Here is a 14,222-nt window from a genome sequence, read left to right as displayed (position 1 = left end):
GCTGAGCTCAGCTCTTCCTATTACTAGAGAAACCTCCATCCCACACCCGTCTTAGTCCAGAGGCTCTTCTGTCTCTTCATTTGTCCCAGCAAAGGGAGCAATTGAGGGGGAAAAAAAAGGTTGAGACAACTACATATTCTTTAAGATTAATTTTGATGTTTTGATTAATCAGAAAGTAAGTAACATTGTAAAAAACCCTCAGAATTTACAGTTCAGGATTCAAGCCAAAATGAGATGATGGAATGACAGCTGCTATCTCAGCAAAGCATTTATTCTTAAATGGGAATTCGATGTCATATCAGTGTTACCTTAAATAGGGAGAGCTTATTGAAACACATAGCGAAATTTTTTCAGTAATTAGTATATTAAATAAAAATCTGAGGTAGATTAAATATCTAAGTGTTCTCTGTTTACGTGCATTTGCATACATACATAGCATTGTGCATTGATATTTTAGTAAATTAAATCAACTCAGAGATATAACCAGGTATTACATTAGGGCCAAAAAATATGTATGTACAGCTGCTTCACTATAAAGATGAGTCTTCCCATTTCAGTGGTCCACAGAAGTGCTACTTTGGGATGGCGGGTCATGGAAATTCAGTCTGAATTCACTTTAAACCTTTGTAAGAGGCATTAGGCTACATGCAACTTTGGAGTCCTTCTTGGTTCTGTACAATTTAGTACTGTATGCCTTTCAGTTTGCTAAAATTGAATCCAAACAAAATTTGGGTAAAGAATTTTTCATCTGTGAAAAGTTTTAGGTCTCTGAAGTCACACACCTTTTGAGAAATTTATTACAACATTTTTTTTCCCATCATAGAGGTGTGAAAAGGATTAAATCCAGCTTGACTTCTTTTGGACTTTCTGTGGCAGACTGTTTTGCATACTTTTGTTACATGCATATTGAAATTCTCTAATTCTTTGATTGCAGCTCTGCCAGAAACATCATTCTAAAAACTGTAAAGGATCCAGAATGCAGTGGTGAAAGCAATCCCTGTCACCAGTAGGAACAGCCAGCATTTTCTTTAATTTCTGAGTCTCCAAACCTTTATTCAACATTAATAGTTTTACTTCATTTTGGCCATAATTTTAAATGCTTCCAAACTCACTTGTGTTTTATTTGGCTGAAGTACATTTAGCTGGTTTTTTTTGTATGATGTACAGTGCTGACTCTTCTACAAACTTTTCAGTAAATATAAAAGGCATCATAAGACATATTGACTCTTAATTACCAATGCAACCTATATTATTTAATCAGAAAGTTCAGTTGTCTTAGGCTTTGGAGAAATAAGAGATGTTGCTGAGAAAACCTTTTTTTTTTTAAATGACACTACATCATCTGGTATGCTCAAGTCATAAATGTAGTGGAAGATGAAAACTTACAGTTCTGAGTGGGTCTAGTCATTAGAAATAGTTACAACCAGCACATAATTTACACTGTTTACAAGGTAAGCAGAAATGGCAACAAATAATACTAGCTGTGGAATTCAATAACTTTTAGAAATTTCAAATGAGAAAAAATTTTCAACATGTTTTGTATGATTAAGTAGTCTGATTTCTTTAATGGATATATTGACTGAAGTGAATGAAAACCACAAGTTTTCAGTACTACTGAAAACCAAGACTATTTTTGTTAGAGACACAAACAAAGATTTAAGAGACAGGTATGACTCTATATAGCATGTTGCTTATTGCTTCAAATAAAACCAGATCAGGAAATGACATGAAATGCAACATTGTTTTTGCCAAACACAATTTAGCAGAAAATGTCTGCTAAAATCCTGTTCTGAAGAGGAAAAATCTTGTTCCCCATCTCAGTTTGGAGGAGAAAGAGAACAAGGTCCTTTATAAATCTTGCTTCTGGAAACACTAGAGGCTTTCCCAGTTGTACATGATTGAGAAAGGATTCTGAGACAGACAGGCACTCACAAGTCTAAGCTTGTTCTCAAGTATCTGGTCCATGAGCCAAACCCAAAACAATTTTTGAAAGCTGATCATTCTCTGTACAAAACACTTAAAATATTAAGTTTTATTGCAAGTGACAAAAATATATGACCAATTATTTAGGGTCTCTTGCTGCTTTTTGAGGGAATTTTGCAGAGAAAAAAGCATGCTTTTTGAAGTCCCAGACACATAAAAGAAACGTGGCAGACCACTTCTACTGACAAGCTAACAGGCTCATAAATTTCTGGCTAGACCTTACTCAAATGAAACTTGGTAAAAACTTTCATGAAAGAATGCAAACTCTTTTTATTATTGCTTCTCATTCTTTACAACTCCAAATCTCTCCTGACCTACAAAATAGCTGTATATTGTTATTTTAGAAAATTGGTTGTGCCAATTATTAGTCTCATTATATCTGGTATTTCAGGGGCTATAACTATGTGTTTACCTGAGAATTTTGGATTTCATTTAAAAGGTAAGATTCTGGTTCTTGTCCACATCATTTCCTGTGGAAAGCTAGAAAACGTGAACTCAAAGGACTTAAAGAGGAATAAAAAGCGTGAGTAAATAAAATAAACATATATTTATTACTATGATGAGCTCAAGAATTGCAATTAATTTTTATTTTCTTAGTTTACATTTTGTGTTGCAACAGACACCCTGGCTTCCCCGTTTACAGCTCAGCAACTTGTGTTCGTCATTTCTCCCTTCTTGAACAGAGCTGTAGCTATGCTACACTTGACTTTCTGTGAAAACCTTGAAAAGTCATTTAATCTCCGTGTATTTTATTTCCCTCATTTCTAAAAAGGTGATGATAATAATATCTACCTTAAATTTTTAGTGGGGCTTAGTTCAGTAATGTGTGTGCCGCATGTAGAGCTCCTTGACTGGACAGTACTATAGAAATTCTAGGTATTATTATTACACAGGAGTATTCCAAAAGGAAATAATGCAGTAGTGAATTCTTTAATAAAAAGAACACTCAAATTTGTATGGCATGATTTTCTATAAAAAAGAAAAAGAAGTCAAAATAGTTTCCTACCAGTGAATTTAACAACTACTCCTCCCACCACATCACTCTCATCTTGGGTCCCAACTGCATGTGAGCTACACATTCAATTCACCCCCCAATTGCAAAATGGAAGGAGAACACCTCAAAAATGGAATAATGGTTTTACCTAAGGCATAACTGTAATTTAAAGCATAACATTATGGAATGAAAATCAATGGCATTGTTGAGTTTATTTTATTAAAAATGTTTCCCTGTGTACAGTGGCTGTGTGTATTGGGATGGTGCATCACAGTAAATTTCCATTAAGAAACAATGATTCACTTACCACAGTGAAAGCAGTAATAAGGTTAAACTCTTAAGTGGAAAGTAAGTCAAACTAAACCCCAGCAGGTTTTCTACTAGTGGCATAGCTAATGTTTTTGAAAATGTTCTAAATGTTCTCTCTCAAATATATGTATTATACATTGCAGTATTGTTAATTATATCCATTTTCTCTTTCATACACTTCCCCAGGAGATCAGTGAAGAATGGAAAACTTACTTATAGTGAATTTCAGATTTAATGAGACAAAGATGGTTCAATATATATGACAAAATTATGTGCTCTCACCATATTTGATAGGTAATTATTTTTTATACTCTAATGGCTACCATTTTGAAAATAATTAATGTATTATTTGTGTAATTAATAGATAATCAACCAAGTAAGGAAATACTCTGGCTACATCATGGTGGATAACACTACGCTGTTTAACATCTCTGGAGCTTTTGGCATGATATCATATCATATATGTATAAAAAGATTTAATTTGAGAGTTTTATGCACAAAATATGTAAGATTGGCATAGTACTACTCTGTTTGTGTGTATGTGTGTGTGAGTGTGTGTATACAAATATAAAAAAAAATTAGATTTAAATAAAGCTTTCCTGAAATTAGATTTTTAAATTCATAGTTCTGCACTTAAATAAATGCCATAATTTTCTACAGGAATAAAAATGTCCAGCATTTCCTATGGAAAATATGCACCTGTTGCTGTGAAGTTCTGCAGGTCTATCAACAGCCCTTCCTAATCAATTGCTTTGAAGTTTGCTGATAGATCAAACAGAATCACCATGACTTTTTTTCCCCCATTAGCAGAAGACTCCAAATAATTAAAAAATAGTATTGATGTCATAAGAAAACTCAAAATTGCTTTCAAATGGACAAGTTCAGGAACCTGAAAACCACTGACTTTATCTACAATGGCACACCCTTCTCACTAATCATCATTATTGAAAAATGAAGAGTCAAGGAATGACTAAATGGGAAGAAAATAATATTTCTGCTGATGTTTTATTGAATGCTTGTACAAAACAAAGTACATTTAGAAGTGTTGGCAGCATACTCTTTGAGGTGCATATTTAAGAAATTGTCCATCCCCTTGAGACTGCTGTTGCCGTAGACACCCTGGTGTACTAGTGGAAGAGAAAAAACCTCTTTACCTCTAAAGCTCAACAATGACTTGTGATTCCTTTCTTATTCTTTGGTCAAAGATCACTTGCAGAGTAAAGTGACCTGTAATGATGACTTGGGTGAGGGTTTATTTAGAAACTATGAAGAGAAGAAAATTGCACAGTTCTGCCAGGTGTGTTTGCTAAATTAGCCCTCTTTCCTGAATGTTACCACTACTTACAGGGAATGGAACAAAACATGCAACCTCCACTAAGTCAGTTGCAAAGCTGAACACTGGCCTTCGGTTGAAAGAGCTTATCATCTGAATAAAGCATTGTGACTACAATCTTTTCCCTCTTTTTTATTAATCTTCAGGCTTAGGCTTAGGATGTGGCCTAGATTAATGCAAATCTCACAGTCTATATGTTTTTTCCACATATCTAGTCACCACAACCTTGAATGTTTTCTCATGTACGCTAAATTTAGCTCACTGTAATTGTTACCTCAGATAGGCTGTTCTTGACTCATATGTGCAGACAGGTTATTAAACTGATGATCACACAAGACCTTAATTACCTTATGCTGAGAGTGAAGTTTGGAGTGAAGCTTTCTGAGACAAAATTCAGCTGCTTTTTTTTTGCCCCTCCCCATTTCAGGGGGGTTGGGGTTGGAAATAGAACATCTTTAGGGTCTCCTCCAACCCAAGCCATTCGATGATTGTACATTTTACATTCAGGTAGAAGGAAAGAATACTATTGCTTTTACAACTGTGGTGCAATTAGCCCTCTAAAGACCTCTTTTGCAAAAAATAATTATAAATATTATTGTAAGGATTCAATAAAATAAACATGAGTGAACACATATATAAAAATGAAAACATATCATTAAATATATACATGCATTTCATTATGTTATGTTAAAGATACATATTTTATCCCACCATAAAGAAGAGTTTCTCTACGAAAGCTATGATAGGTTTTTTATTACCTTAAAATATTGCAGTTGTTTCTCAGCATTCATTGTTCCTTCATTTTCTTGTCTCAGACAGGAATTGAAGATGAAAAGCTCTGTATCTCTCAGCCACCCTTTCAGCTCTTTGATCCTGACCTCCAGCTGCCTTACCAGGCTGCCGCTTTCAGGCGAGAGCAGGTCACGTGGACCTAACCCACTGTGCCCTACCATTGTGTCTTGGATCTTCTCTCCTAGGGTTTTCTAATGCATCAGATGAAAAAAAAAAAAACATAGATTAGTCTTATGTACCAAAACATATATAGGTTAATGTGCAACAATAAGAATCTCTTAAATAGCTAGAGATGTTTTTTTGATAATTATGACTAATATCAATCAATTTCATTCTTTGTTTCCTTGTTTCAATACATTTCAATTTTCCTACCCTTGTTTCTCACTTATGCTGTTCTCTCTGGGTCACTGACTTAGCTAGAAGGATTATAAATTAGTGTTTACTATGAATAATTAAGGACAGAAGAAGCAAAATTTTTCATAACTTTGTAAACTAGTTAGTCTACAGAATTGGTTGGTGACTTCAGACACTTATGGCTAAGAGTATAAGACCAGTATATACCAGTATATAACCAGTATAAGAGTTACTGGTTTCTAGACAGCAACAGAAAATATGAAAATCACTGAATTCACCAGACTCCTATCCAAGGTAGCATTAACATTTTTGGAGAAACACTGAGATATTTTTTGAGGTCTGAACAGTTAGGTTATAATTTTCATTCATGTAGCCCTGAGGCTGTATAGAGGAACAGTTAGGTCACAAAAGCTGGTATGTTTTTAAGTGGTTGAACTCATTCAGACACCAAAAATCCTCACTGTTCCTGAACATAAGGCCAATTTTTTAGGCAACCAAATTCAAATTTCAGTTCTCCGTGTTAAGAATCCACTTTGAGATAATGGACCAGACGAAACGTTTGTCTGCCACTGCTAATGAAACTAATTTACTCCAGCTTTTCAAAGTAATACTTCTAATAACAGAATCACTGAATAACATTTTGATAGTGGATGCTGGGTGCTTAATGAATATTCTGAAGAGGCCAGGGATAGAAACTTATCTTCCTTTTCAGTATTTTGAAAGGCAATCCTTTAACATCAGAAGAGAGATGTGCTGTTGCCTGCTTCTCCTATGCCAAGCAGTGTTTTATCTGACCTATAAGAGGCTGTCAGGCTGACACTTATTATAAGCACTAGATCTGTGTTACTGATTGTAGAATATTGAATATACACTGACACTCACATCCAATAACCTTTTAAACTGATAATTAGTGGTGGTTAATTGTTGTAACATGAAGATACAGTTTTAGGTGACCCAGTATGTCTGTCTGTTGGAAGTGCATGCTATACAAGTTACTGGAATATAATTTATAACAATGAAATTAGCTTCCAAAAATACGCTTTAAAACACAAATAAAATTAGAGCAACAGATATTAATCTGCTACGTGGCATTCTGTAAATCACATCTTTAGGAGATCATAACTGAAAACATGCTTTCTTGGCAACACCCTTCTATTTTCATGGTGCAAATATTGATAATTTGAAGACCCTCAGTGGAATCTAGCACTAGCTATTGTTTTTATGCTGCAACAAAAGTAGCAGCAGGAGGTGAAATCAATGCCCTTGGAGGGTAGGGTCACAAAAAAGAATTTATTGCCACTTTTTTGTTCTGGAACAGTTTGCAATCATAAATTCTTCATAAACAGAATACTTCAGAGAATGGTCCGTCTTCATAAATATACGACAGAGGACATCAATTTCATTTAATTCACAATTTGTGTCAGCACAGCAGATGCCAATGCCTGCCTTGATAGGGTTGTTTAATATGCAATTGAGACAGAGTAATATTCAGCACAGGGGACAAAATTTCACAGATTAAACTGTACGCACCACTGACATTTCATTCTAATGTATTTCCATTCCACAGTGTTCACCTTAGATGAAAGTAATATTAAAAACCATATCCCTCTATTTTGCCATTGTTAGAAGTTAAAATCCTTGTCTTTAATTTTTTTTCATGCCAATTAAAATGTAATCATGCCAATTAAAACAGTATGTCTAGTGCTGTTAGTTTCTGCAGAGGTTTTTATTAAATTAAACAAAATTCCATCAAACTCTGCTTATTATTCATGAAACTGCATTTACCAGAAACACTGTAATATTATTTTTCTGTAAATGCTGAAATTAATGGCAAAACTTAATATGGAGGTATATTTTGATTTTAACATACTGAGAAGCAAAGGGCTTCAAAAATTTTAAGACAGTTTTCCTAGATTTTAAGAATTATGATCTTATTTCATAGTTTGATATCCTACCAGCTTTAATCAGTGCCACTAAGCTGATTAAATACACTGAAATTCATAAATGTAAGGCTTACATCTAAAATTATTTAAAAAGAAAAGTTGTCATGATCAGATGCAAAAGATTGGGTTAGTAAGTCCTTTCTAAATCAGAACATTTATTAACAATCAAAAAAGTTCAAAATGCTTATAGTGATACTGCAGATTAAAATTTAAAGTAATAAGCTCACTGCTCATAAGGCAAATTTTAACATTTTCTGACAATTTGCACATTTAGAGAATCAACTGATTAGAAGCAACTCTGCTTAACTAAAAACCCCCACCCTTAAATGGCTATTGCATTACCACATCACCTAAAGTGACTTAAGTCAGTATTTAAAATGCTGTTGGGAGGCTGCATGTATATCTTACTAATAATGTATTAGAAATATTTTTTAAACTAGGATAATAGCATGCAAAATTATGCAATGTAACTGTATTGCTAATATCACACATCTATAATTAATCATTTAAAGTAATTTATAAATTTATCTTACCCTTGATTTGAAGTGAAGGCAATTAAGGAGAGTGGATGGAAAAATATATAGTTTGACCTCTCTCTCTCAGCTGTTTTACAACAATGGGACAATAGTGTCTCCTGCACAGTGCCATCACCGGTCTCTGGGTAACAGAATCCCTATATTGCTTTTTGCCAGATTCTTGTATCTCACTCTTTGGCTGAGACCCAGCCCATCATAGCGTGAAATGAATTACATGAAACTTTTTTGGCTTTTGTCAAAAGTGAGATGAATACAGCAGCATGAAACATATCCTGGCTGTATTCTCAGCTTCAGGTATGCAGATTTGTACTGAATCTGTGTATTTGTTTTTGAGCCATCAGTGTGACCTGAAATACGCAGTGACAACCCCACTTTTCATCTTAAAGGTATAGTAAATAGTTAAACAGTAGATGTCTCTAACATGTACCTTCAGAATAAATTCTATTAACATTCACTCAAGCATGACAGTCAGTGTATATCAGATATACTGCATTATAGTTGACTTGGTGCATACCCATAATACACGGCATATTTTACTTACATTTTTTATGTATTAAAGAACTAAAATTATTAAAGTCAGACAGGAGACAAGCATGGAATAAAAAAATCAACAGAAAAGGAAAAGGCTACGGAGTTTTTATAATAGAATGAGTAGCTGGTTTGAAATATACGTGGTGGATTGAAAGAGAGAGATATTTGTGCTCCAAATTAGAAATCAGACAGACAGTGTACTTCAACACACAAAAATGTACACAAAACCCACAAACAGTAATAAAAATGCAAATACCCCAAGCAGTTCCCATTTTTCATTAATTGAATCCACTTTTTCAAGGAGATCGTTTGGTAGTAAAACACCACTTTTCTTCAGAGCTTCAACCTTACTAAGCAGTTCCATCTTTTTTGGGTGCCTGATTGACATTTCTACATTGTATCTCTAAAATGAAAAGAAATGTATAGTATTAGCTGCTGTAGAGAGTTTTTTCCATAAAAAAATAAATTTTAATTGTATGTGCCCAGTTATGATCATGCTCCATCTGACATTTTCTCATTTTATTTTTTTTAAGCATACAACCTTCTCATAACACATCATAAGAGATTTGGTTACCAAGCACATAGTGTTCTGGGTCGCACATCTGTACAGGTGGTTAGCAATTGATTACACATAGTAATATTCACTCTCTCACAATATTCACTTGTACACTAATATCCACTAACACTCTCCCATCTGAAGCTTTATCTGCCTCTGTCTCATTCAAGTTAGTGGTATCTTACTTTTAAAAAATACTACTTCAGCAAGTAACACTGAGGCTCTTCATGTAAAACAAACCAAAATGAAACTAAAAACCCCAAGGAAATAATTTCATACTTATGTTTCCTCTAGAGTTTATTTATTCTCTCTCCCATTGTGGTTTCTGTGTCACACATGGGCCAGAAAATGTGAGAGTTTGACCTTCGAAAAACAATTAGAAATAGTTCCCCTACAACACAATAGCAGTTACTTGATTTTTATTGCATCAACCAACAGGAACAGTGAACTGGCCAACAAATGAGAACAGCCACAATGTTAATACAGTCCAATAGTTTCTTCAAGTTGAAAATACCTTCTATTTGTGCACTGTTATTTATTGTTAAAAAACAAAAAAAAAAAAAAAAAAAAAAAAAGAAGAAAACAGGTATAAAACTAGAAGCTTCTTTCAGAAATTATTTCATAGGACTTTCTAAACATTTAGGTCTATATTATTTACATAGTCTATAAAAATGTGCTCTAATATACAGACAAACTAGAAAATAAATATTTTTCTTAAAATTGTATTCTCTGGAAACCTGACTTAACTATTACATGTAATGGTTACTATAGTGGTTAATTATGTTTTCATAGTTGGTACAGTAAATTTAAAAAAAAAATTAACACACAGGCATCCACATATACAGATCCTCCATATAGTTAAGCTAATTAAGTGTGCAAAGACTTATTGAAATGAAACTTCTGATATGGCCAAAAATGTGCCTTTTACTGAAAGAAGAGAGTTCAGTATATATACTTGCAAAGGTGTTTACAAGACTTACATAAATTATGCAAAGCTATTAGAAAATTGCTTCCTAAACGTTAAGCTTTCTTTGCTTCAAATTCAGTCAAGAAAACTGCTATTGCAGCTCATACTGAAAATGTTAATAACTGGGAAAAATATAAAAATTAAACGAAAATTAGGAATGTTTAAAACATGGGTGCCTTTGCCAGATCCAAGAGCATGCTCTGTAGGAAAACAAAGCAAAAATACAATTGCAGACAGCTTAAAGAAAATAATAAAGGTGTGAAATCACTGTTTCAGCTAACAGGTTCTCAGCATTTCCATGCATATGTTTGCATATTGTTAGTTTCATATTTTAATCTCTCATTTACACAACACATGCACATCATTTGTATTATGTAAACTTCAGCAAATATTAGTCATTTGTGGATCATAGAGCAAATGTTTTAAATGAGGTGATTTAAACCATTTCTCATTATTAATGAACACTGATCAGGTGTCTGCGCATCCAAAATTGCATGAATATGCATGGTAAAACCCAAGGAATTGTTTATGAAGAACTTGCCTTTTGACACTCGCTGTGCTGTGGCTGAGGTTTGAGATGTGTACAACTGTGGGAGCGCCTACACCAGGCTGGGCACTAGGGCTGGACCCCAAGAGGCAGCACCATTTTATTTGACTGATGTATTCAACAAGTATGATTCCTGGTCCTGTTTTATTGCCTTCTCGGCTAGAATGGCTGCTGGAGGAGATTACAATCTTCTTTATGTAATCTGATTTCTATTTAAAGATGATATAGCCGAAAAGGATTTGCATAATTATTTCCATAAGTACATGTAATATCAAAGGGAATCCAGAGTCCAATTTGCTAGGCACTGAAACCCAGTACGCGCGACTCCCTTTCTTTTGTCAAGTGAATTAATAGACTGAGGGAGTCCTCTAGCTGTGTGTCACTGGTGCAGGCACAGCCAGTTACTGCTCATCACCTGCTCCAGGCTGGCACTGGCTGCTGCCTGGGCTGGGGATGTTCCTGGGCAGTGCAGGACTGATGGCAAAATAAAACACACTGCATGTTTCAATGCTCTTGTTAACTTAGAAACGGAAGATATTTCATTTAATTTTGGACTAGATAAAATAATTCAGTGCTGCATAATCCAAACACTGTGACAGATGTTATAAAAGGTTATTATATTAAAAACTAAATAAGCTAGGTTTTATGTACGTGCTTTGTCACCGGGTAACCTACTGTATAAACAAGCATGACAAAATTGCTGATTGACAGAAAAGGCATTATACAGTAACAGTAAAAGATGAGAGATTTCAGTTGATTATCAGACGTATTGGTATATGACTGAGAGTCAGTATTGTTTCACTCCTGGATATTTAATATGCAGTGCATATTTTAGGTTAAGGGAAGAACTTAATGTAAAGGAGGTATGGTTTGAGAAATGATAGCATGAGATGCTATTGCTAATGCTATTTTTTTAATCCATTAAACACCTACACTCTGAGTAGTTGCATGGAAAAATTAGCTACCAGCTCTATCAGTGCTGCACAACCCTAGTCTGGTAGGACTACTTAATCCTGTGGTGAGAAGATAATTTAATCTTCAGATTCATTCTTTCCTCAGCTTCAAGTGAGCAAAGACTGCTCTATTGTGACAGTCTGTGGATCTCATGATATAGATTACTGTTTAATAGTCAAAAATGAGATTAAGTAAGTTAAGGTCACAGTTTTCTTGCAACAACCACAATAATAAATAAATGGGTAATATTTCATTTCCCACAACACCTGTGATATAAACTGGGAAAAAAAACCCAAACAAAAAAATACTGTAAAACCTGCAAAATATTTACAGCATGATTAGTGGCGTGCTTGCGTGCTTGGTTTTGTGTGCCCAAGGACACTCTAAATAAATCCAAAACATTGTTATGTAAGTTAAAGAATTTGGCCTTTTATTCCTTCTCTCTCAATACGATCAATACTTCTCGAAGCACAAAGAAAGGAGTTAAAATAAATGCAGTACCATTTATCCATGAAGAAGTTTGGCAAAAATATTTAAACCAAAAGAAGTTGAATTCCAAAACAAAGCAAGTTAAAACCTTATTTCCCCTGATAAAAACATTCTAAGAAATAAAGGCAGGCTGATTGAGACACATTTTTCAACACTTTATGCTAAACTGTGTCTTTTTTTCTTTTTTATTTTCTTTAAAAAATTATATAAAACATTTTTTGTGTGAAAAATCACACCCGAAAATTCTGTCCAAATGGAGACTGGAACAATGCCTTGTAACAGTGTTAATTGTCACCATGGAAACCAGAAGAATAAGCCATTTTGAAACTGGTATAGAAGGCACACATTGAGCAACTCAAGCATTTTTCAGCCTCCCTCGGTGTTAAGGAACAAGATGCCTAGTCACTGAGAGGTCAGAGAAAGAAATCATCATGAAAGGTTCGTAGATGTGCACTGTCTGGTAAACAATAAAAAAATCTGTACACAGTTAACAACTCTGTAAGACTGCGCACTGCATCTTTCAGAAAGAGAAACACCACAAAAAGATGATCAGGAGATCAGCAGATTCCACCCCTTGAGCAAAACTTTAGGGCAATATTATGCGAACCTTGCCCCTAAAGCTCCCTGGGAATTCTGTTGTTGTAATAAAACTTCAGAAGAGAAAAGAAAAAAAAAAGAAGCCTGCATGATGGAATTCAAAATAATGCTCTAAAAGCACACAGAGAGATTAAGACATCCATTGTAAGACTTTTGTATGGTGCTTCTGTTGGTTATAGTGAAAAGAGACCAGACATACTGAACACACAGTGGAGCTATGGCTACGAAGTACAGAAGAATTGAGCCAATGAACTTTCTCCATTACTGAAATAAGGGTGTGCTATTTGTAGATGTTCTGCATTCCATCATTCGCATGCTAACAAAGTATCTTCAGTCACATGGCACTGTAGGATATACAACTGAGATCACAACTGAGTGACTCGCAGCCTTAGTTTTACCTGCATTGAAATTCTGCATTTTAAAGATTTGCCTTTTGGGGCATTTTGACTGTGGCAGATACCAATAAATACAGACATATGCCCTCGGTGTTGCACGTGCATGCACAGTCAGCAATGGCTCAAATTTGCAAAATATCCTGAATGCAAAAAATTGAGTAAACAATATTCTGCAAGCAAATTCACCAAATACATAACATAAATAAATACATATATATAGACACACACACACACACACACATATATATATATGCATACATAGCAATATTTGTCCATCATCTCTTCACACACATTCTCACTTTGCTTTCTGGATAATGTTTGCACTCTTCATGCTAGGCTTCATGGTGGCCCCTTAGGAAGCCCATGCCTAATGCCATTCAGTGGTGAACAAAGAGTCTTTTTATTCTAAAGTCCAGGGTCCAAAGCTCAGCTGTATACAAGCAAAGTGAAGGAATCTGCTAGAGGCCAGCCTACCCTTCACAATAGCTCTTAATGCTTCTACCTTTTTGGTACTGTCAGTGTGAAACATTTTAGACGCTGTCCAGAAGCTTAGTTATATTTCTTATGTTGTCAATAGCACTGGAACCTCTGGATAACATTCAAGATCTGGGCAGTGTGATCTGTCTAGATGAAAAGCAGTTTCTGTTCCTTTCAAACTTCATGTATTTCTGCATTAGCAATTTATGGCAAATAATTGCACAGAGAAATTATAAAGACTCCTACAATTGTCCTTGTAAATTAATAATAGGCTTTCTTGATTGGGATAAATTTGCTGCTGAGCCTTTGGAAAAATTAAAAAGTGCAATGTCATTTAAAATTGCCAGAACTCACACAGCAAATTACATCTGAGGTTAAGAATCAGTTTTTCCTCTTCTAGTTTATTCCATTTGCATGATCTGGAAATCATATTACATTGGCTATGTATTGTTAATTGGACATAGA

At 34.6% G+C, this 14,222-nt stretch overlaps 1 protein-coding gene across 2 annotated transcripts in view; it reads right to left on the bottom strand.

Annotated features, from left to right (window-relative positions):
- Positions 1-14,222, bottom strand: part of AKAP6 (A-kinase anchoring protein 6) — a 256,747-nt gene that overhangs the window by 38,351 nt on the left and 204,174 nt on the right. For both annotated transcript variants that reach the window (XM_058807155.1, XM_058807157.1), the window contains exons 10-11: positions 9,032-9,178; positions 5,378-5,602 (exon numbers count right to left, since the gene is read on the bottom strand). In XM_058807155.1, coding sequence (XP_058663138.1) covers positions 5,378-5,602; positions 9,032-9,178 — 372 coding nt within the window. The remainder of the gene's footprint in view (positions 1-5,377; positions 5,603-9,031; positions 9,179-14,222) is intronic.

The sequence above is a fragment of the Ammospiza caudacuta genome, chromosome 6, assembly GCF_027887145.1.
Source record: "Ammospiza caudacuta isolate bAmmCau1 chromosome 6, bAmmCau1.pri, whole genome shotgun sequence".
NCBI lineage: Eukaryota > Metazoa > Chordata > Aves > Passeriformes > Passerellidae > Ammospiza > Ammospiza caudacuta.
The sequence above is the reverse complement of the archived record's forward strand: the minus strand, read 5'-3'. Positions and strand labels throughout refer to the sequence as shown.